Source organism: Sorex fumeus, unplaced genomic scaffold (assembly GCF_029834395.1).
Source record: "Sorex fumeus unplaced genomic scaffold, SorFum_2.1 ptg000010l, whole genome shotgun sequence".
Taxonomy (NCBI): domain Eukaryota; kingdom Metazoa; phylum Chordata; class Mammalia; order Eulipotyphla; family Soricidae; genus Sorex; species Sorex fumeus.
Genome location: NW_026606067.1, coordinates 25,295,416 through 25,319,368, shown reverse-complemented (window position 1 = coordinate 25,319,368; position 23,953 = coordinate 25,295,416). Strand labels below are relative to the sequence as shown.

At 60.0% G+C, this 23,953-nt stretch overlaps 1 protein-coding gene across 2 annotated transcripts in view; it reads right to left on the bottom strand.

Annotated features, from left to right (window-relative positions):
• Nucleotides 1-1,162: 1,162 nt before the first annotated feature.
• ATL2 (atlastin GTPase 2) overlaps nt 1,163-23,953 on the bottom strand; it is a 39,202-nt gene continuing 16,411 nt past the window's right edge. Inside the window, exons 2-14 of one of the 2 annotated variants that reach the window (XM_056110502.1) lie at nt 16,721-16,965; nt 11,853-11,987; nt 11,678-11,782; nt 9,575-9,625; nt 9,283-9,339; nt 8,560-8,652; nt 6,186-6,324; nt 5,520-5,647; nt 4,927-4,983; nt 4,304-4,375; nt 3,541-3,972; nt 2,520-2,534; nt 2,235-2,434 (exon numbers count right to left, since the gene is read on the bottom strand). In XM_056110502.1, the coding sequence (XP_055966477.1) occupies nt 2,327-2,434; nt 2,520-2,534; nt 3,541-3,972; nt 4,304-4,375; nt 4,927-4,983; nt 5,520-5,647; nt 6,186-6,324; nt 8,560-8,652; nt 9,283-9,339; nt 9,575-9,625; nt 11,678-11,782; nt 11,853-11,987; nt 16,721-16,965 (1,637 nt within the window). In that variant the 3' untranslated portion in view covers nt 2,235-2,326. Of the gene's footprint in view, nt 2,079-2,234; nt 2,435-2,519; nt 2,535-3,540; nt 3,973-4,303; nt 4,376-4,926; nt 4,984-5,519; nt 5,648-6,185; nt 6,325-8,559; nt 8,653-9,282; nt 9,340-9,574; nt 9,626-11,677; nt 11,783-11,852; nt 11,988-16,720; nt 16,966-23,953 lie in introns of those variants that run through there. The other variant, XM_056110503.1, reaches the window with a different exon arrangement.

Genomic DNA, 23,953 nt, shown 5'->3' with positions numbered 1-23,953 from the left:
ACCGGGCCTGCCCCACGTGGGAGGTCACTGACTCTGCGCCGCTAGTTCGGTTTGGGGGTGTTTTCGGGGGTGCTGTTGGGCCACACCTGACAGTGCTCGCCTGGCTCTGCACTCAGGAATCACTCCCAGCATTGCTCAGGGGACCACGTGGGATGCCAGGGACCATGCGAAGCAAACACCCTCCCCGCTGCGCAGTGCTGTGGCCCCAGCCCTGCTGGCTGTCACATGGCGGGTGTCCTCTGAGCCCTCCCGATGCCTCCCAGCTCCGGCCAGCCCCTTCGAGGCCAGCCGCTCTCCAGGCCTCCTCCCGGCTGAGCAATCATACATCACCCAGAGAAGGGCTGTGTCCCCCACACTCACACCTCGTAAAGGCAGACAAGTCTTCTTGGGCTGGAGAAGGGCTGGGGGGCTAAGCCAGGGTCAGGGGCTCCTGCCCCCTCACAGGCCTGGGGCACAGTGCCCAGGCCTGGCCAACCCAGGGACACGGGCTTGGAGGAGCCCTGAGCAGCCCGTGCACTTCTCAGCCCAAGGCTGCTTGGGCGCCCGGGAAGCGCGTCTCCGTCTTGCCAAGCCTGGGAGCCTGTTTCAGAGCCTGACTCTGAGGGCAGCGGAGGTGCGTGTGTGTGTGTGTGGGGGGGGGGGGGGGGCAGGCGTCCGGCTCGGGCCACACAGGAGACGGGCCCTTAAACCCCCTCCAGCCCGCGGCCTGCAGTGTCCAGTCTCCTGAGAGGCACCCGCCCACCGGGCTCAGAGGGGAAGCGCTCTCTGGAAGGGGGGCCGGACAGTGGCACCGTGGGCAGTGTGCTTGCTCTGCTCGAGGCCAACCCAGACCCCTCCATGCAGACCTTCCTGCGCCAGAAGCACAGTGCTGCCCTGGGGTCTGGGCGCACCGGCAGGGCTCCTGCACGCAAGCCCAGATGGCACCTCTGCGGGCAAAGAGAACAGCCTAGGGCAGCCGCAACTCGGGTGTGGGGGGGGATTCTCGGGGCCGTGGGCAGGTGGCAGCAGGGCCCGGGGACCAGGACGGCCAGAGACAGGGGTGGGGGGGGCGCCAGGAACCCGCCCTCGGGAGAGGCTGCAGCCTCAGCTGAGTCACAGATTTGCTTTCACTCACGGACACCGACTGAGACGCCTGAAAAAACAGCCACGAGTGCATTTTATAGATACGATTTTTTTTAATTATGTACTGAAAATAAATTACAGGAAATAACTTTAAAATGCAACAGAGGACAAGGTCACGATAAACATTCCCAGTGAATCCCCTCAGGGTGCGAGTGCGGTGCTCGAGGAGAAGGATCACACAGATATCAAAACTGCAAACTGGCTACGCATTCACACAGGACGGGCCGCGGGCCACCACGGGACCGGGTTTTGCCATAGACTACAAAACTTTGGATACAAAATCGTATTTATATATTTATAATCATGTACATGCCCTATCTGTGGGTTTAGAAAATAAAAGCTACAGACTGTACAAACACTCGTAACTCAGAGCTGTAGGCAACGTTTGTGGATGGACTTTGCCCCCATGAAATCCACGGCAAGTCTATGTACAGGAAGGCGCCCGGCGCGCGGCCCCAGGCCCGCGGGCAGCTCCGGAAGGGCAGGTTCGTGAGTTGAAAAGGCAAGACCTCGGCCCGGGGACGCGCCCGGCCGCCCGGCCCCTCGGGCCTCACTGGCGTCCCCCTGGGATTCCTGATGCACTGACTCAAAACCTCGCTACAAAATCAAAATCTCAACAAGACACTGTGAGAGACTAGAGATTTCTCCGAAGAGTTCCCTGAAATTTCCTGCTAAAGAGACTTCGCTAGCACTCGCGCGGGCGGGCGGGAGAGAAGGCGGGCGGCCGGCCGCCGGGGCCGCTTCTACGAAACTACTCCTAGAGTCGATTGTAAACTTTGGTTTATCTTTATTTGCGTTCTCACTGTACAGCAAGCAGGAGGAGGAGGGCGGGCGGCTCAGTCTGCCTTCAGCCGGGCCTGCTGCGCCACCTGCTCGGTGAGGCCCGCCCGGAGGGAGTTCCGGAAAGACTGCTTGACGTTCTCCTCCATCAGATTGTCGCCCAGGGGCTTCAACACCTGTGGGACGAGAGATGTGCAAACAGAGACACACGTGAGGGACGGGACGGGCGACCCGGACACGAGAGGAGAACGTCAAGTCAAAGCCACGGAGAAAACCCCCCGGGGTGGGGGCACGAGAAATGAAAAGGGGCCGGTCCCCAAGCAGCCTGCGGCCGCACGGCCGTCAACACAAAGGACTTTCCTCCTGCTCGACACCGCGGAGGCCCCGCTCGCGCCCGCCGCCCGGAGAGGCCCGGGCACACGGCCTAATTTCTCTTCTTGTTACTGCTGGGCGCCAGTCTCTGCCGCTGTGCCGAGGACGCGGCCCGGCGGGCCACTCGCCGCCGAGTGACTTCCAAGAGTTTGGACAACACCTAAAACACGGAGCCGTGCGTTAGCAGCCAGGCCCGCCCTGCGCACCGCCACGCCCCCAGCATGGGCCTGGGACTGAGTGCTCACCTTCCGGGGACTCCTCTGAAGCGAGAGGGAGAGAAAGGCCGAGAGTTTAGATAGGCTGTGCAAGCGAGCTGCCCCTGCCTGAGCTGCACGGCTCCTGCCTGGCCGAGATGAGACCCTCGGCACCCCTGCACGCACACACACATGCAGCAGCCACACCTGCACGCACGCACACAGTGGCCACTCCCGCACGCACAGGCCACCCCTGCACACATGCACGCACGCACGCACACAGTAGCCACCCCTGCACCCATGCACGCAGTGGTGACCCTCCCAGGCCTCTGGAGCCCCCAAGCCCAGCCCTTCCAAATGCAGCCCAATGAGAATCAAGCAGCAGAGAGAGCTGATTCCGTGAGGTCATGGTAACTTTTCATCCATCTTCTCTGATTTTTGGGGCCACCCCCGGTATTGCTCAGGCCTGACCCCTGGTGGGTTCAGGGGGACCATATGAGGTGCTGCGGATGGAATCCAGGTGGGCCATGAGCAAGCAAGTATTTGTCCCACTGTGCTTGGCCCCAGTGTCCGTCTCCCGTGAGGAGGCACTGGGTGTTTCCTGGTCAACCTGCCAGTGCTCAAAGGGACCATGGGGTGTGGACGAACCGTTCCTGCGTGGGGGGGCACCTGCTCTGCTCAGCTGCACTCATGGTCCAGCAGTGAGTTGTTTTTTGTTTTTTTTTAAGAGAAAAACTTGAACGTGACAAATATCCTAATACCAGCATCCAGACCGGAGTCAACAGCACTTAGCTGACAAATGGGAACAAAACACAGACTGGGCCGGGCTCCCTCGGAGAGGCCTGGCCAGGGCCCCAGCTGCCCCAGGGCACAGGCCGGCTGGGAGAGCGAGCTGCCGGCTCTCCGTGCCCCCCACATGCCCACGCGCCTGCCTCGAGCACAGACCCCGCGGCCCCGCAGGGGGCACAGCATTTTCGGGTGGGCATGGCGTTCCCGCAGGGCCCGACCGACGGCCCGGCCACGCTCCCTGACTTGGACCGCTCCCAACAGACGGTCAGTGCGCGGTACCCACCTGCTCCCACAGCGTCTCAGCGACCTGGTCGATGAGCGTCCCGAGCTCCCGGAACTCCCCAGAGTACTTGACGTAGGCCCAGGTGCAGAGCGAGGTCAGGGCCAGCCCCATGACCAGGTTGCACAGGACGGCGATGGAGTTCAGGCCCACAAAGCCGGTGAGTCCGGAGACCACGTACATGGCGAACATGACGGCGAAGAGCGTGGCCGGGGTGCGGGCGGCGTAGAAGATGTTCTTGCCGTCGTTGTGCTTGAGGAAGCTGGCATAGGTCTCCTCGATCTCCGCCTCCAGCTGGTCCTGGTAGCGGCGGCAGAAGTCCTCCCCGCCCATCTTCTTCACTGACCGGAAGTGCCGCAGCGCCGCCTGCTTGAGGTCCAGGTGACGGCGCTCCAGGTCCGAGGGGGCGATGTAAGGCTTGTCACCGCCGCACACCTGGACGGACAGGGCAGCGGGGGGTCACCACGGCACCCAGGGCTCGGACTGTCCATCACGGTGACCGCATCACCACGAGCCCATCTGCCGTGTGTACGCGGAGACCCGACTTTCTCACAGTGAAGGCAGGAAAAGTCCAGGGCTCGGGGGTCGGCCTGGCGCAGGATGGGGCTGTGCCTGGCAGGAGGCTGCGAGGCTCGGGGCTCCTGTGGGGCTCGGCCCACATGTGGGGCTGGGACTAGCAGCACAGCCCTGAACGGCGACGCGGCCATGCGTGAGGAACCCGACCCAGAACGTGAAGAGCCTTGACCCCCACTCTCATGCCACTGACCTGCTCCATATTCTTGCAGTAGACGTCTCTGGCCCCCGCGACTGCGGCAAGATTATTGGCTTCAGCTGTTGCCTAAAACACAAAAAGCACCGATTTTACGCAGTCAACCTGACTTCTGAGCAAATTTTTCTCTTTTGGGGGGAGGGGGCGGGCAGGCCACGCAGGAGGTGCTCAGGGCCCCGGCTCTGCTGTCAGGAGTCACCCTGGTGATGCTCAGGGGATCACCTGGGTCGGCCACATGCCAGGCAAAGGCCCTGCTGCTGTCTATCACTGCGGCCCCCATGCGCTGCCAGCAGCCCAGTGGAGGCACGGAGGGAAGCTGACGAGGCAGCAGGCTGGACCCTGCCCGGCTCAGCTCCCGTCGGGGAGCTGGGGCTGGCGCGGAGAAACACCACAGACACCCCCAAATCAGCACGACCCCGACGCAACCCCAGACGCAGCCGGTCTCCTGACGCGAGAAAGCAAGGCCCGGAGCACAGTGCCACACAGGGCCCCGAGCCCCCTGAGGCGTGCAAGCTGTGGACCCCCGAAAACCAATGAGAAGCCCACGTGAGTGGCAGGGAGGAGACAGGGGAGGTGCGGGAAGGTGGCTGGGCGTGGCCCCGGCCCGGGGGTGGCCGTACCTGCAGCATGGACTTGGGGTGTGGCAGCTCCTCCCCCTGGTAGATCTTGATGTAGGCCTGAGAACACAGGGCAGTGAGACCCGGCCCTGCCCGGACGGTCCCCACTGCACTCAGAGGCCCTGAACGAGCATGAGATACTTCTCCCTCCTCCCCGCGGCCAGCCCAGTGCCGGCTCTCAGCCCACCCGCACCATGACTTGAGAGAGTGAGGGTACGAGTCTCCGCACGGCCGCCGCGGAGCCTCTGCACAGATGCGGCTCCGCTCTGGACAAGAGCCCCGGAGTCAGGCCAGGGCCCGAGTCGGGAAGGGGCTCCGGGGCTGGGACAGCGAGGGCCTGACCCAGGACGGTGAGGGCCTGACCCGGGGGGCGGGCGGGGGGAGGGACGAGGGCCTGACCCTACAGCTCACTAGGAGCTGGAGAAGCGTCAGACAGTTCTGGAAACAAACATACAAATCGGCTACAATCTCCTCAACGCCCTTAGAAAAGGACCCATTCTAGTCAAGGCAGAAAATGAACTTTCTTTTCACTTTAACATAAAGACAGTTTCTTAGTTCTTACTTAGACAAAACCATTTAAAGTAGCGTTTTCCTACCTTAAAGTATTCTACAAGATCTCGGCAAGTGATTTTAGATCCACTTATTTCTTTTTCTACCAAATTTTCAGGGGCTAGCAGCAACGGAACCAGATTTTGGAGTTCTTGTTTAAAGTCTGAATCAATATCTAGTGGACATAAATTTAGCCAAATGATTAGTGAAATGTTGGTTCACTGCTCAGAATTCATAAAATTCTAACTCTTGAAACGAGTACAAAATAGATCAGATTTACTACCAACACCCCGCCCCCGTTCACCAGCCCACTTCCCTCTCACCCCCCGACTCTCTCCACCCGGACACTCACTGACCGCCCAGACCGCCCGCGCGGCTGCAGCCAAGCCTGACGGGCAGCAAGTGGCTCAGCTTCCCAACACTCTGCTGGGCTTTCCACACCCCCCCACCCCGCCCAGCCTTTTGCCATCACAGTCAAAACAATCTAAAATATGCACGCAAAAATCACACCGTCCCCCCAAAACGGCGACTTAAACTACCCGGATACGAGCTACTGACGGGCTAAGGGCTGCGGTCGTGGGCGTGACGGTGGCTGCCCACCAGCCCCAGACGGCCTCCAGCCCAGACAGACACTCGGACCCGAGACCCAGACTGGCTAATGCGCTTAGCGTCTAAAGAGTAATTCTGAGTGCAGCAAGAATGGGAATCCCCACCTTTCAGTCTCCCATCAAAATTAGGGTTAGTTGCAACTTTAAGACCAGGATGTGGCAAAAGGAAGCAACCAAGATTTGAGAAACAATTGTGAATGTGCTTCCTTACGTTCTGCAGCTCCTCGTGCTGGTTTTGCTTAACCTGAGGGCAGAAGGAGACAGGGTGAGGGTGGGCGACCGGAATCGCTTTTCCGAGACACACAGACGCCACACACACCCTGCATACACCATACACACCACACACACGCGCCACACACACGCGCGCCACACTCGCATCGCATACGCACCACACACACACCACACACACCACAAATATCTCACCCTAAACAGAAACACCACATACACACCACACACACACACACCACACACGCCACATACGCATCGCAAACGCACCACACATCACACCACTCACCACCACTCACATACCTGCACACCATCACACACACACTACACACACCATACACACACCACACACACCACAAATATCTCACCCTAAACAGAAACACCATATACACACCACACACACACACCACACACGCCACATACGCATCGCAAATGCACCACACATCACACACCACTCACCACCACACACATACCCTGCACACCATCACACACACACTACACACACCATACACACACCACACACACCACACTGCACACACCACAAATATCTTACCCTAAACAGAAACACCATATACACACCACACACACACACCACACACGCCACACACGCATCACATATGCACCACACAACACACACACCACTCACCACCACACACACACCCTGCACACCACCACACACACACTACACACACCATATACACACCACACACAAACCACACACACCACACTGCACACACCACAAACATCTCACCCTAAGCACCATATACACACCAGACACACCATACACCACACACTATACCCTAATTATACCACACCCTAACACACCACACACATACACCACACCCTACACATACATACCACACCCTTCACACAAACTACACCCTGCGCACACACACACTCTACACACAACACACACCCCATGCTTCATGCAAACATACAGACCATACACCACAACCTCCACACACACCGCACACAACCTCCACACACACACTGCACACTGCACACACACCATGCCCTACACACACCATTTTTCCAGTCTTGGCCACCAGAAGCCATCAGCTACCAAGGACGGAGGAGCAGGTGGTGCTGTGGTGTACAGACTGTCATAAAGAGCCCGCCCTGACCTGCTATGGAATACAAGGGCCACCAGGACAAAGGAACGGCCGAGTGTTGGCTGAAGCCCAGCGCTCCCCGAGGGTCAGTGCTCTGGGCATTTTCCAGAGTATCTTCAGCTGAAAAAGGTTTAAAAAAGGGGCAGAGATCGTACACTGGGGAGGGCACTTGTTTTTTACAGAGAGCCAACCTGGGTTTGACCTCTGGGACCCCACTGGGTCCCCCGAGCCCACCAGGAGAGATTCCTGCAGAGCAGGAGTAAGCCCTGAGCACCTCCGGGGGCGACCCCAAAACAAACAAGCAAAACATCCAGGCGCCTTTCACCATCTCCCTGGATCCCCAGCACGAGCAGGACGAGGGAACCGCTCGTGGGTGAGTGAGGCTACGGCAACGGGATGCAATAAACGGCCCCACAGGACAGAGGCGCCTCCATCCGGGAGGCCGACGCGGGGGCCGGAAGCTGAAAGCCGTCTGCTGTGCCACACACGGTCGAGTCTGGCCGGGATGGCCCATGTGCTTTGTATTAACGTCTCTGAACAAACCAAAGAAAAACTCTTGTCAACTGACAGCACCTCGGGGCGAGGGCAGGGGCGTCCGAAGTGCCTTCCAGCAACTCAGAGTGAAAAATCGGTCGGACTCTCAGTTCTGAAGGCCAGACCTCCCATGTACCCCCAGGCCTAAAGGGAAGGAGAATCACAGCAGGGGCCGGAGTGGCTGCCGGCGGGGAGGGCGCTCCTCAGCTGGGCCCCCAGAAACAGAACCTGCAGCGACCGAGAAAAGCCTCCCTGGGGAGAGGGTCTCTATGTGGGCGCTCGGGCCGTGACAGTCCCACGCATCTGCCCAGGGTGGGGAGGCCCCTGCAGGAACAGGGGGCCCGGGGCAGGGGCACGACCAGGAACCAAGGCTCAGGAGGGGTCCCAGCCCAGCAACCGAGGGGGCTCCCTGGGGGTCCATCCCCAGCCACTCTCCCAGCCGAGAGCCAGAGCTGGCCCCTCATTTCCGGGAGGGCCATCCCGCCCCCCGGTGCTGCCTGCAGCCACACACAGGCATGGCCCCTCGCCAGGACGGACAGGGCAGACAGGGAGGATGGAGCGATGGGTGGACAGGATGGGTGGAGCAGGGGGTCCCAGCTCGGGCTCACCTGCAGCCGCCTCTCCAGGAACTGCCTCCCGCCCTCCAGCCCGTAAGGGTACTCGTACGGGTAGCTCCAGTCTCGGATCAGGAACATCAGCGTCTGAGGTGACAGAGCACGGCCCGGCACTGAGCCACGCACGGCACGGCCGCCCACCCCCTGCACCCGGCCCAGAGCTGCAAAGAGCAGCGGGGGAGGGGCTCACTCTGCCCTGCCTTGGTCTGGGGGCACACGCGGCTCGTGCCAGGCGGGGGGTTCCCATCCCGGCTGGGGACCAGGTGGGAGGCACCACCTGCCGTGGGCAGGGTCTTCCTCACTGTCCGGTCACGGCACAGAGCGGCTAGAGACAGACAGGGAAGGCAGGGGGAGGGCGCGCCCCCTGCTCGCCGCTCACCGGGGTCAGATCTCCGGCGCCCCGTCTGCCCCCCTGAGCCGGCCAGGAGTGATCCCTGAGTGCAGAGCCAGGAGGAACCCTGAGCATCACCGGGTGTGACCCCAAAACCAGGAGGCAGGGGGGCGAGGGGGGTGGACGGAGGTGTGGGCTGAGGGCCAGGAGGCGCTGGCTGACTCCGGGCTGACCGGGTGTGACTCCCTGCACTGCACATGACCCCTGAGCACTGCCAGGGGTCACTCCAGAGTCCAAAGCCAAAAATAGTCTTTGGGCACCTCTGCGGGTCTTCCCACATACACAGCCCAGCGTCTGTCACTGTCCTGCAGGCCACGCCCGCTCACCTGGAACGGCTTCTGGTAGATCTGCTCCATGGCGAGCCGCCCGTACTCTGTGAACAGCTGGGAAAGCAAAGCACTTACCAAGGGCCCCAGAGACGAGCGCGGACGCGCGGGAACGCTCTGTGTCAGACCCTGAGGTGGGGGTCTCTGGGCGGGCACCAGAGGGGCACCGAGAGGCCCGCCCAGTACGGAGCACACTGCTCCCACCGCCACTGCCGCTCACGCTAATGGCTAGAGCTTGGGCCGCACGGGAGGCAGCAAGAAAGGACCGCAACCCTCGTGCACGCGTACGTACTTGCAAGTGTTGGAGGTCATCTTCCTGGATGTTCTGGGACAAGTTGTACACCTGTCAGAACAGAGTTGGGTGTTTTCAGTCTCACCTGAATCCCCGGCTGTACCTTCCTGCCTCACACAGAGGCTCATTTCGCCACGACCTTAGTCAGCGGCACAGGGAGAGTTTTCCTTTTGCTGGAAGCAAGAGTCAGGACAGGCATTTAGGAGAAGAAGACGGGCGAACTCTGTGGGAAGAGGCCACACGGGCAAACGGGCAAACGTGTGTGCGTGCGTGTGTGTATATGTGAGTGTGAGTGTGAGTGTGTGTGTGTGTGTGTGTTACTCCACTTCCTTCCTCCCCCCACGTTTCGGTTGCTTTGCCTGTTTTGGTTTGTGGCTACTCCCAGCTTGGTGCTCTGGGATCACACCCGGCCTCCCCCTGCAGTGTCCATCCACAGGCCCCTCCAAGTCTCCTCACGGCAAGCCCCGATCACAGGGGTCGGGAGCGGTGACTCCCAGGATGATCTCGCGGTGGGTGGATGTGAGCAGGAGCAAGGCCGACCTGGCCTCGGCCTGCACTGTGACAGCTTCTCCCCTTCTCAACACACTCCTGGCTGACCAATCCCAAGACCTGCCCCGCCCTAGGCAGCAGGTGCCAGCAGGGGGCGCAAGCGGCCAGCCAGGAAGGCTGCGACTTGGAGGAGCGAAGTCTCCCGGGCAGGCCTACCATGTGCTTGGGTCACCTCTGCCAGCGACTGTCTTAGGAAGCAGGCCACCGCCGCCAGAACATTCTGTGCTCACAGAAGGTACGTGCAAATCTGGCCGGGCCACACGGAGGCCAAGGCAGACACAGCCACCGGCGGTCAGCAGCCTGCCACGAGTGCACGTGACCAGCATTGCGGGCTCAGGGCCCCGAGCCCACCTGAGCAGAACCCCCCCTCCCCATTTCTAGCACGGAGCTCTGGGGGGCGCTCATGGGAGCAGCTGCAGGCAGGGGGGCGGGTGGCTTAGCTGCGGCCATAATAAACGCCTGGTCCTGGCCAGGGGATGAGAATCCCGTCGAGAGGCCTGACCTGCCATGGATGGTGCTGGGCGTGGCCACGAGCGGGGTAAAGGGCAGAGGCCGGGAGGAGGCAGTAGTGAGGCCGCCTCTGGACCCCCTGTGGGCTGCCTTCCTGGGCGTCACTCACAGCAGAGGGCTCAGGAAGCAGCTGGGCCACTGTCCAACGCCGAGAGAACACGCGGGAGAACACGGAGCGCCCAGCAGCGAACGCGGGCCACAACCACATGGACACTGTGCTCAAGGGGCGGGGGAAAGAGGCAGGGCAGGCGCAGAGGGCGACCGTGGGGCCCAGAGCATCCCGAGCCGGACCAAGGGGCCTCTCTGCTCTCCTTACAGCACCCAAACCTTCTGCACAGGGGTGCCGGAGACATGGCAGCGGGGAGGGCGCTGGCCCCGCACACAGCCAGCCCAGACTCCGTCCGGCGTCCCATATAGTCCCTGGGCACCGCCAGAAGAGACTCCAGGGTGCAGTAAGCCCTGAGCACAGCAGACGTTGCCCCCACCCCACCAGAAAGAAGAGAAGAAAAACATCTCCCTGCGTCGCACACAGCCTTCACAGCTGGAAGAATGCTCAGGAAACTTCCATCCCAGAGATCACGGGACAGCGCCACAAGAGCCTGAGACGGGGCAAGGGCATCACCTCCGTCTCCCGGGACCCTGTGTGTCCAGGGTGGGGGGGGGGAGGGGAGGGGGGAGACACGCTTGTGCCAGGGGCGGGGCTGGGCTGCAGGGTACACACCTGCGTGCTCACCTCTGGGCCGTCCCCAGCTCTGGCATTACCCACCTCGGGCCAGCACAGCCTGGACCTTCCTTAGAATCTGCAAAGACCCTTCCTGAACGTGCCCGCCGGCTGGCCCTAAAGCCCACCCCCTCAGTAACGGACTTTTCAGTGACCCGGGAGTCAGGCGCTGGGGAGAGTCAGCAGGGTCACGCACACAGAGCAGGAGCCCCAAACTCTCGGCCCGTCATGTAAACTCACTTTGCCTCCCTGAGCTGGACATGACCCCCGGCTGTCAGGCGGCCAGGCAGGCACAAGTCCGATGGCCCCTGGGGCCGACTCACCTGCACGGAGCTGGTCATGGTGCTCAGGGCGAACACGGTGGCGCAGTCCTTGATAGTCGACTGGCTGTCGAAGGCGCCTTGCGTGTCCATGAGCAGCACGGCCACCTGCGGGGACAGAGGGGCTGAGAGGGGCCCGGGACGGACGGCCGCGCCTGGGGCCCACGGCAGCCCTTACCTTCGTCCCATCGGGCCTGTCCACCACGAAGACCTCGTCCCACACCTGGATGCCCATCGTCTCCCTCTCACAGCCCCCACGCCACGTGAAGCCTGTCAGTGGCTCGTCACCGCTGCCCATCCAGCCGGGGGAGGTCTGAGGGACGAAGCAAGAGTGAGACAGAGGCCCCCAGCCCCACCGTGCCCCCTGCGTGTCGGACCGCTTCGCCAGAACCTTCTCCAAGCGGCCGCTTCCCCTCTCGCAGGCTCGGACCCCTTGTTTAACCCCCACCAGCCCAGGGACCGGCTCTCCTGGCCCTTCTGTGCAGGCACACGGAACCAGCTTCCAGACAGCGGGCCGTGGAGACGGGATCACCCCCGCCCCAAGGGCTCCACACACTCGGACACTTTCACTCCGTCTCGAGGTTTCCGACGAAAACATACAATCAACTTTATGGGGCCGGAGAAATAGGACAGCAGGGATGGCGCTCGCCTTGCACATGGCCAACCCAGCTCCGATCCCGGCCCCCCATACGGTCCCCTGAGCACTGCCAGGAGAGAGTCTTGGGTGTAGAGCCAGGAGTAACTCCTAAGTATTGGTGGGTGTGACGCAAAACAAAAAAGGTCGATTTTAAAATAGCGACCCTGGGGCTGGAGTGATAGTGCAGCGGGGGAGGCATTTGTCTAGCACGCAGCCGACCTGGGTTCGAATCCCGGCATCCCATACAGTCCCCGAGCACTGCCAGGATTATTTCCTGAGTGCAGAGCCAGGAGTAACCCCTGAGCATCACCGAGTGTGACTGAAAAAGTAAAAAAAAAAAAACAAAAACAATGAATTAAAAAATAAAAATAGCCACACAGTAGGGCCGGAACCACAGCACAGCGGGGAGGGTGCTGGCCTTCCCCATGGCCAACCTGGGTTCGATCCCCACACCCCATGTTTCCCCGAGCCCCCAGAACCGCTGGGTGCCTCCCGCAATGGCCTGTTTGGACCTAGACCCCAACAGTCATCTCAGACCCCATCAGAGCCTGCGGGAAGAAGAGGGTGGCGTCCGTGCCAGCGCACAGGCGGGGTCAAAGGGCTGCAGCCATCTCGGACCCAGGGGGCCGCATGTCCCCCAACTCCCTCTCCCAGCCCAGCACTACTGGTGGCGCCCAAAGAGAGAAACAAAGAGAAACTCAGGGGGACCCGTTGGCCATCAGCCCCTCGGGGGCTCAGGGACAGGAGCTACCAGCACTCACTTCAAAACACCCCAGCCTGAAGGAAAACAGGCAAGGAAGGGAGGGTGCACAGAGTCAGGGCCACAAGCCCATGGTCACTCAGGGCTCCGATGGCCGTCACAAGCCTGGCGACCCAGCGCCCGAAGGGTCAAGCTTCGGTGGGGGAGAGCCGAGGCCCGGCTGCCCAGTGTAGCCTGGGACGCTCCTGTGTGCAGAGAACCAAGACTGGACAGTTGGACACAGGGGCTAGGGGTAAGCGTGGACACTCAGTCGTGGACACATGGGCTGTAAGCGTGGACACAGTCATACACAGACATCCGGGCTGTAAGCATGGACACAGTCACCCCGGGCCCACTGGGTGAGGGTGATGTGAGGAGCCCGGCTAGCCCTGACAGACAGTCCACGGTCTCCCAGGCTTTCATGGATGAGTCCCTGGCAGGCCTGTTCTCTGGTGTCACAGGCCACGCCCACCTAAGGAACCCTGGACCGGCCCCGCAGACAGGCCTGCTGCGGGAGCCGAGGCGAAGGGGTGAGAGGGGCCAGCAGGAGCCATGGGCAGCCTGGGCGGGGCAGACAGGCTGGCAGCCACCTGCGGGTGCCGAGTGGCCCCTGGCCCTGCGCGCACGCATCAGACCCTCCCCCACTCCCACAGACCTCCCTGGCAGCTGCACTCCCGCCCGCATGGCGGCAAGTCATCACGTCTCCTTGGGGGACCCCAAAACAGTCCATGGTCTCATTTATCATGTGGACTGTGCTGCTGGGCGCACAGTCCAACACACTCAGAAACACGCCCTGGGCCTAGAGGGACAGCACAACGGGGAGGACACTGGCCAGGGAGGGTGCTGGCCATGCATGCGGCTGACCCGGGTTCTAGCCCCAGCACCCCGTATGGGCCCCAAGACCCGCCAGGAGGGAGCCCCGAGCACAGCTTGGGGTTGCTGGGGACCGCAGCGCCACAGTCAGCCTGGCTTTTCCCTGTGACCCGAACACCCCCTCCAAGAATCACATGCACTCAGGGTCGCTTCATCAGCCCAAGACTAGAAACCCAGGTGCTCATCAGCGGCAGGGACTGAAGGGCAATAGAGAAACGTCAGCATCGCTCTCTCCCTCCCCAGGGAACTGTGGCACAACCGAAGTATGGATGGCAAAAGTAGGAATGGCTGAGGCCAAGCCCAGTGCAGGAGGGAGCAGGGCTGGGTGCGGAGAGCGGGCTGGGGGTGCCAGCTTCCAGGGCAGAGTTCAGAGACTCGGCACAGGTGGGGGACGGGCTGCAGGCGGCAAGGCGGCAGGAAACACCACACACACTGCGGGTGGGTGGGCGGGCTCGAGGCCAGCTCACGGGCCGAGCACAGGCTTTGTACCCAAACACCCAACATTTAAAAAGCACTTTAAAACACAGTTCTTCTCCAAGCACGTTTCCCTCCTGGGGACGAGCAGGAAGCCGGCCAAGCCCCTTCTCCCAGGCCCCAAGGCGAAAAAGCAGCTGATCCTGGGGCCTGTGCTTCCGGCAAATGCCATGGCGCAATGAGCCCTGTGAGCCCCGGACACCTGGGCCTCCACTCCAGACAGCTCTGGAAGGTTCTCTAAAGGAGGATATCCGGTTTCCCTTAAGGAGCACTTACGGGTCACATTCTAAGGGAGTCAGAGTCCGGGTGGTGGAGCACAGGGACGGGGCGGCCGCAGAGCAACACTCGGCCAGTCCGTCCCAGCGTCTGAAGGGGACACTGCCAAGGGGACTGGTGGGGCCGGAAGCCGCAGGACCCCTACAGTCCCCGAGCGCTTCTCGTCTCGGGGTGTGGCCCAGGAAGAGAAAGGAAGGCAGCCCATGGGGGCAGGGGATGAGCAAACATCCAACAGCACAGGCTGCGGCTCTGCGCGGGGCTCGCGAGGGAGCATGGCCTTCCACGGAGCAGAGCCACAGGAGGCGACCCAGAGCCCAGCAGCTGGTCACTGCACTGCACAAGGAGGTGGCGAGAGAAAGGGGACAAAAGCAGGAAACTGCAGTGAAGTGCTGAGGGGCCGGTCAGCGAGCAGGCTGGGCTGGCCAGCCCCAAGCCGGACGGGCCAGCCCAGATGCGCCTCAGGCTGCCACTGAAGAGCCACACACCGTGGGCATATGTTGTTTGGGGGGGGGAGGGAAAAAAGAAGAGGGTGGGTATTTTTCTGGAGGAGGCCCCATGTCCAGCAGTGCTCAGGGGTCACAGCAGAAGCTGGTTCCACCCCAGGCCTCCCCTTCTGCGCCATCTCAGGCCGGAAGGAAAAGAACTTCTGCGAAGAAAAACCCATTTTCCTGAGTCCCGAGCACCGCCACGCCCCCCACCCAGGCTTCTGCTTTTCTTCCCAGAGTCAAATAAAACCTACTTCCACTGCGCACAGAGCAGCTCCAGGGCTGTCTGAGAAAGGGCCCAGGGGGCACAGCCCCCTTTACAGAGGAAAGGGCGGGCAGCCGGGCCAGGACGGGGCGGGACAGGCAGGGAGGGCGAGAGCCTCCAGTCCCACCAGGAGACCTGTGGTGTGGCCGGCCCTCGGAACAGGGGCTGCGGGTCCCAAGACCACTCCCAAGACACCGTACGGCCCACAGCCGCCCCTGGATGTCAGCAGGCTCAAGCCCACACCACCCATACAGCCCACACAGCTGTCCCTCACGGAAGGGCAGTGGGTCAGTGTCGGGTGACACACAGACACCAGCCCAGGAGCCAAGACTCACGGGCAGACGCGCAGGAGACCCCGGCCCGCACCGAGGCCGTGTCCCCTCTCTGCTCTCCTCCCCGCCAACGTGCAGCCGCTCCCCACAGCCGCGCCCTCTGGAAACACCAGGTCCGCCTGAGGAACCCCCATCCCAGACATGTGCCACTTCGTCCCTGAGAGGCTAGGACCAACCGAGAGATCCTTCTGGCTCCCAGGGACGGCCTGAGGGGACACACTGGGGACACAGTGGGGGCCACATAGGGGAACTCCCCAGAATGGAGAAGGAGAGCCCAAGGCCAGCCCGACAGGCCAAGACGGGCCGCAAAGACACGCTGCTGAGTGCCGGGCTGGCCAGACCTCCCTAAGTGCCCAAGGCCTGACCCCCCTCCCCCACAAGGCCCAACACCAGACTCATATGCCCAACGCCTGACCCTTTCCCTCAGGGCCCAAAGTCGACCCTCCCTCATGTGCCCAACACCTGATTCCTTCTTTCTGCTTATCGAATCCCACCCCCCCACACACCACCACCAAGTCCCGACCACTGGAAAACACTCTGGAATTTTCGGTTTGTTTTAGAGGTCCAAGCCAGGGGAGGGGAGAAACCGTCCGCAGGGTAGGGGCACTGGCCTGGCACGCAGCCAGGGGCTCCCTGAGCACAGAACCAGGAGTAACCCTGAGCACAGCTGGCCGCGAGCTGGAACAGGGAGGGCAGAGGCAGGGCGAAGAGAACGCGGAGGGAGACGCATCGGTCCGAGCAGAAACCCAGGGTCAGCTCCGGGCCCACCACGGCACGAGGCCGAGCGGTGCGGGTGAATCCCAGCATCAGGGGTGCACCGTGGGACGGGGGCAGCCAGCCCACCAGCGCGGAGCTCAGGAAGCCTGGTGAACAGCGCACAGCAGGGGGGAGGGAGCGAGCAGAGGCCGACTCCGGGCCGCAGTCCATGGAGACCACCCCAAGGGGCGGCGGGGCCCGCTCTTCACCTGGTTGTACATGTATCGGAGCATGAAGTCCAGCAGGAAGGACTTCCCCTTCCGGAAGGCGCCGGCCACGGACACCACCACGATGCCGAGGTCGCGGACGTGCTCCTGCAGCAGCACCCGCTCCAGCGCCGCCGCGTCCAGCTCGAAGTCATGGCTGTCCTCGTGCGCCAGCACGATCTGCACCGGACAGGGCTTCCGCACGGCCTCCTCGGAGCCCAGCAGCTCATCCTCCCCGGAGTCCTCACCTGCAGGGAGAGCCCGAGTAAGGAGGTTACTCGTCCTCAGGGTCACGCCCAGCCCCCCCTCAAGGGTCCCTTAACCCTCTCCCCGCCAGCAGCCTCCCACTCCGGACACACACACACACACACACACACACACACACACACGGGAGCCACTGCGGCGCCTGCGGTCCTGCCCTCTCCCCGGACACCAGAGTCCAATGTAGGGAGACCGCTGTCCACCAGAGCCCAGGTGTGGGCTCCTCCCAGAGACAGGCGGGGCGGCTCTGCCCTGCGGTGTGGAGCCTGTCCCTTTCCACCACGGGCAGGTCCCACCATCCCACCACACTGCCATGCTGAGTGCTGCCCACAGAGACAAGGGTGGCCACCATCCCATAGCCAACAGTCAGAGCCACTGTGCCCAGACATGCCCAGGAGGACACACAACTGAGCTCCAGAGACGGTACCAGGGATGTCAACAGTGAGGACAAGGCAGCCGCACAATGAGGGCTCAGGTGGCCACGGTTCCCTCGAGAGTGAAGACTGTGAACCCGCAAGGGACCGCCTCGCCATGGCCAGCAGGCCTGAGAGGCCACAGGGCTGGACGCAGCCGCCCAGTGTGCCGGGCAGGCCAGTGCCCGCTGTCCTATGGCTCAGTAAGGGGCCAGGTCACAGGTGAGTGGGCAGCCTGGGGTGACAGGAACAAAGGGTGAGACCCATGCCTGGGGAGCGAAACGCCCAACCCCTGCATCAGAGGGAAGGCAGCAGCGCTGGGCGCCCCCCACTGCACCAAGTGGCTCTGGCAGGACGGGGCTGGGGCAGGGGCAGGGGTCTCCGAGTCCCCACTGGCAGTGTGGCGTGAAGGGCCCCTCACAGGGCACTGACCTTGGGCGGCCAGACGCAGGCCTGCTGGTCTAATGAGCGCCCTCCCTGGCCCCGTCCCGCACCCCCACCGCCTTGCCCGGCCCATCCCCCCACCGACCACCACGGCCACTCCCCTCGCCCCGCCTGGTCCTGAAGTCCTGGGCAAGACTCGAAGTGTCCAGCGCAGCACCCCCCTTTGCTCTTCCTGCATGCCCCCTAGCGCCCGCCGCTGCCTCCAAAATGCACCCCAAAACATCCAGGGGTCTCCACACCTGCTCTTCCCAGCCCCCCGGCCTGGCACTTGCGGGCTCCTCCATCCTGGAGGGGAGCGCAGGACGGCTGCCCCGCCAACACTCTCCAGCCAGCCCAGGGCCACTGGCGGGTGTCGCTGGCCCTTCCACTCACGGAGGAACCGGCCCACAGGGCTCCCTCCGTGCCCACCAAGCCCCAGCACCCGGGTGCGTGCCCGCCCCCCACCCCGCCTGCTGCACACTCCATCCCCGGAAGTCACTTTCCAGCAACTCCGAGAGCAGATCCATCCCAAAATGACAAGACCCTAGTGCTGTGCCAAGCAGGCCTAGAGTCAGTGTGATGTCATACTGCGCACCTGCCGGCTGGTTCTGAACCCAACACCACACTCCCGCCGAGAAGAGCAGCAGTTAGCGGGAACCTGAGCAGAGACACAGCCGGCCTGTGTCCTCACGCCCGAGGGGCTCTCGGACCACGCAGGCAGGGGGCCTGGCCTGGGAAAGTCACACACACACACACACACACACGCTCATGCACAGGGACACACATGCACACGCACACACGCACACATGTGCACACACATGCACAAACGCACACACATATGCAAAACTGCTCACACATGCATATGCACAAAAACACGCACATACGTACACAAATGCACACACACAGACACACAGACACACACACACAGGAGGCACATCTGGTCCTCATCCAAAGCCAGGTAACAAGGCAGCCTGACAGGCACGGCGCACCCAGGTCCATCCACCCTCACTGGTGACTTTTCAAGAGGGGACCCACCTCCTCCTCCATCAGGTTTCATCCTTCCTAACTGTTCCACAGCGTGAAAAGGAACTTTCCGAGGGCACCTAGCCCTGGAAGCTGTCGGGCACGGGAGACCACGCCATCCAGCTGGATCAGAGCGGAGTCTGGACAGGGCCTCCTCTGTCCCGCAGGGCTGGCCAGCCCAACCAGCATGGGGCACCCCAGACTCCTCGGCTGCCTGGCCCGGGCTCGCAGCTGCCACGGCCCAAGAGCGCCGCGGTCCTGCTGGCTAGAGCAGCACATTTCTCTCTCCACCTTCTTCCTTCCTCCCTCACTCTTAACCCGGCAGTAGGAGCCCCCATCCCAGCCCCGTCCCAGCGGCTGCGCAGTTCCTGGACCCCCGAGGAACACGCGCTACTGTCCCCAGCTCTCGCGGGTCATTCTCAACAGTCCCGACGCGGCGGTGGGGAGTGACAAGCCAGACCCAGGGAGCAGTCAGCCCCCCTAATGCCACTGACACAGGCCTGCGGAACCCGTGCCCATCAGCCCGTGGCAAGCCGAAGGACACTTGCCTCACCTCAACTCTCTCCCAGTTAACTCAAGGATCCACTAAGCAGGGTCCAGGGACACAAGCGTCTCGGCACACTAAACCCACAGTGCTGGGCACTGAGGCAGGGCATGGATGGACAAGCAGACCCTATTCTCAGCAACGCTCCTCTGTGACCTGAGCCACGACACACCATCAGAGCCGACCCAAATGGGGCCAGAGGCGCCAATGACAGTGCTGTACGGTGACAGTTCACCCACTGTGACAGACGTCTCCTGGGAACGGGCGGCTGACAGGGAGGGGGTGGGGGATGTGTGTGGGTGAGCCGGGGTGGGTACACGTGATTTTCTGTAATTTCTGCAGAACTTTGTTATGAACCTAAAACTGTCTAAAAAGCATTTCTAACACCATGGGGGGGACATGGGGGGCAGGTGGTCCTGGGGCCACACCCAGCTGTGCTCAGGGCTGTTCCTGGCTCAGCACTCCGGAGTGCTCCCGGGAGGTGCTCAGGGTTCGAATCAGGTCAGCTTCAGGCAAGGCAAGTGCCTCACCCGCTCTAGTATCTCTCTGGCCCAACACCTGTCTTCTTCACTGATGTTCAATTAAACACTTTATCTTAAATCTACTAAATCCATATATCCAACAATAGTGGACATTAGGATCGACCTAAATTTGTCAGCAAACTTCAAGCTTAATAACAAGTAAATACAAGAAAAAGGTGCTACAAATCCGCAATAAATGTATTGATCACAGAGTATATCAATTCAAAATTAAACATGAAGAAAGAGAACCAAGTAGAATAAAGCACTTTGAAAGCAATCAAACTATAGTTTATTCCAAATAAATCCTCCAAGGAACTTTTTCCCCTTCCGCCGAGCAACTGAGCTCTGTACCCAAACCCTCAGTTAACTCTGGCGGCTCTTCAAGAGCCAAGGGACAGTCTCACACGCAGGGGTCAGCACCCCCACCCCGGCCAAAAGGAACGGCTCCTAGGCACTCCCCAGGCTACTCCAGAGTACTGCTCAAGGCTTGACCAGACCTGACACGGGAAGTCAACACCGAGGTGGACGTGGTCCAGGTACCAGGCAAGAACCGGACAGCCTGGAGCATCACAGCAACCAGAATGCGAAGGAAAGGGCAGGGCAGCCAGAGCCAAGCAGGGCAGGTCACCCCAGTCCTCTCTGCGCCCGCTTGAAGTTAAAGGCACACTCAATTAGGAGGATCCTCCCAGGATGGGAAATGCGTGATGAGAGACTATAGACCAAACATGACTGCCACTCAATGCCTCTTCTGCAAAACACAGGACCCAAAAAGAGAGAGAAAACAAAAGGGAATGCCCTGCAACAGAAGCAGGGTGGGATGAGGGGATGGGGGGTGGGAGGGATACTGGGATCTGTGGTGGTGGAAAATGGGCACTGGTGGAGGGATGAGTACTTGATCATTGTATAATTGAAACCCAAGCACAAAAATTTGTAAGTCTACAACTGTACCTCATGGTGTTTCACTAATAAAAAAATTTTTAAAAAAGACACACTCAAAGTGGGGAAGGGTCTCAAGAGTGACCACCAAGCAGAACCAGCTGTCAACCTGAGGCTGCCAGGCGAGGCCCTAAAACCGAAACGAATAAACAACGGTTTCCATGGATTTGCACATTTCAGAGCTCACACACTATGTACCTCATACAGGAGGATTTAATGCTGAAAGGAATCCAGTTGTATGAGCTAGCGTGAGGCACCTCAATTTATTTACTGCAGGGGCTGGAGTGATAGCACAGGGGAGAGGGCATTTGCCTTGCAAGCGGCCGACCTGGGTTCGATTCCCAGCATCCCATATGGTCCCCCAAGCAACACTAGGAGTAATTCCTGAGTGCATGAGCCAGGAGTAACCCCTGAGCATCGCCGGGTGTGACCCAAAGAGCAAAAAAAAAAAAAAAAAAAAAAATTACTGCAGACACTCAGTAGGACACGCAACATTAAGGCCAGAAATAGGACAACAGGTTGAACGCTTGCCTTACACACAGCCAGCCCAGGTTCGATTCTCAGCACCCCCTGTGGTTCCCTGAGCACCACCAGGAATGACCCTTGAGAGAAGAGCCGGGGTGACCCCTGGGCACTGCCAGGTGTGGCGCCCCCCAACTCAAAAAAAATAAGTGAAACTTTCAATTAAAAGCCTAAAGTTCCTGCGGTCCCCTACAGAAACCAGGTGGTTCTCTCCAACCAAGACTGGGAGGAGACCCAGAGATCACAGGCAACGAACTAGTGGCCCCCACCCGCACCTGCCCCCAGCAACACATAGGCACAGCCTCACACAGAAGGGCTTCCCTCTCCCGGCACGCAGGGAACCCGAGCATAGTCAGGAATAAGCCCAGCACTACCAGGTGTGGCCCCCAAACAAACAAAGATGTTCTGGGAACGTGTGGGAAGTGTGGCCTCAAGTCACAAGTGTGCGAAGAGTTTTCAGTCACTTACCTAGAAGTTCACCCAGAACCATTGCTGGAGGGGCAGAAGTGACAGGACCTCGGGGAGGGTGTTCACTGCCTTACACACAGCGACCCTGCTTCGACCCTTTGACCCCTGCGTTTCCTAAGTCCTAAGGCATTTCCTATGTCCTCTGAGCACCACCAGGAGCGACTCCTGAGTGCATTGCTGGATGTGGCCCAAGAACAAAAACCCCAAATCAAAAATGATTCCCAAAATGGTTTTTCAGAAAGCCAAGCCTCAGTGAAGCCAGAAGGGAAAGACCAGGCAGAGCCTCGGAACCCGCCTGCATCGCTGTTAGGTGTAGAAACATACACGTGCAAGGATGTGTTCGCGGGCGCCCTGGGACAGCTGTTGCCAGGGCCGGACGGAGGAAGAAAGAGGGCCAAGCTGGTTGCCATTTACTCCATCTCTGCCTCTCCCAGACTCTCCCATCTCACTCTCTTCATTCCTAGATCCCCTCTGCTTTTACAGCCTTGTTTACATAGCAATCACCTCGGTGGGGATGCAAAGGTGGGTTGAACATTAACAAATCAACAAAGAGAGGTAAGGCCACTCCTCCAGGAGATTAATTTAAGGACGAATCTCAACTAAGGAGATTACTCCAACTACTAGGAGATCTGCTCTGCTCGAGGGTGGGATTCCACTCAGGGTGTGTTGCTTTCTTCTTTCCCCAGCTAGTAAATCACTTAAACAGTTGTGGTAAATCTACTTCTAATATTCCTAGCAATGTCATTCTGTATGAGCATGGTAAGCGATACATCAAACTTAAAGTTTGGTTCTTCCTGGGGACATCTTATTTATTTCAGACCATAGTCCTCAGGCCAGGTTAGTCTTCCTAACCCCAGCAGGGTCCTTATCCAGTTACTTCTTTTGGGTCATGACAGTGTTTGTCCATGAACACGCTCTTAACTTACAGTTAAGTATTATGGCGCTTGGCCTGGCCCATTTCGATGCTAGGTAGCTCACAGCTTGCCCTGGGTCCATTCAGTCCCTCAGCAGGACCTGCTTTTGGGGTGCTAGGAACTAAAGGCAACTCAGTCGAGAAAGCAGATGTTCGAGAATGAATATTATTCGAAGTCAATTAACTCCCAAGTTTCAAAAGCATATGTTAACTGTCTTCTTGTGTCCATACAGAAAGGACACCGCTTTAAGGTAAACTATGCAAAAGACGTAACTTACAATACTAGTTCAGTGTCCTTAGAAGGATCTGATCTTACAAGCTAACAGAATCTGATTAGGGAGAAAAGGTGATTTAACTGGCTAGGGAGGAGAGCACAGAGAAGAGCTTACAGATAAACAGAGGAATGGGAGTGACTCGGGAGCACTGTGATGGGTGTAACCCCATAAACCTAAGTTCCCGCAGCAAGGCTGGAAGGACAAACCCAACGTTACCCTACAGTTAGGGGCCCTTCAAAGGAGCTGAGCAGAGCAGCCTGGGCCTCTGACAGGAAAAGCAAAGCAGTGTTGAAGAGAAACGCTTCTCCACGAGCGCTGGCACTAGCCAGAGCGCACCAGGGAGGGAAGGAGACGCCAGATGATAACAGACTCAGGCATAATCTTTGGATAATGTAGGCCTCCTACACTTGCTGGCAAAAGCACATTCTACCGGAGAAGGGCGTATCCTGACATGTACCTGATCCCACTCTCTGAACGGCCTGACACGAGGCTCTCCATCAACTCCATTTCATGAAGAAAAACTCCGTCAGGAAACAGATCAATAGTACACGTAACTGTTACATGATCATGTGTGTCTGTGTCAGATACACAGTTTAGGTTCTTTATGAATGTCCATCTAATACAAGGTCAAGTATGACAAGGAAGGAAACATTCTAAACCCACCCCACACTCAGAAATACGTGCTCTTGCAAGCACTAATGCTGACTTACACACTCTTGCCCCGGCAGAGCTTAAGGTGTCCAGAAACAGACCCCCGGGGCCCGAGAAGTGGCTCTGAGGCAGGCAGCAGCGCCTGGGGAGGGATGAAGCCACAGAACCGTCCCATAGGAGTGCGAGTGCGCAGGCGGCGGTTACAAAACTGTACATTTGTCAAAACTCATCAGCCCGTACTTTTAAAAAGTGAATTTTATATAATTTTTATTTCAACAAGGCAGAT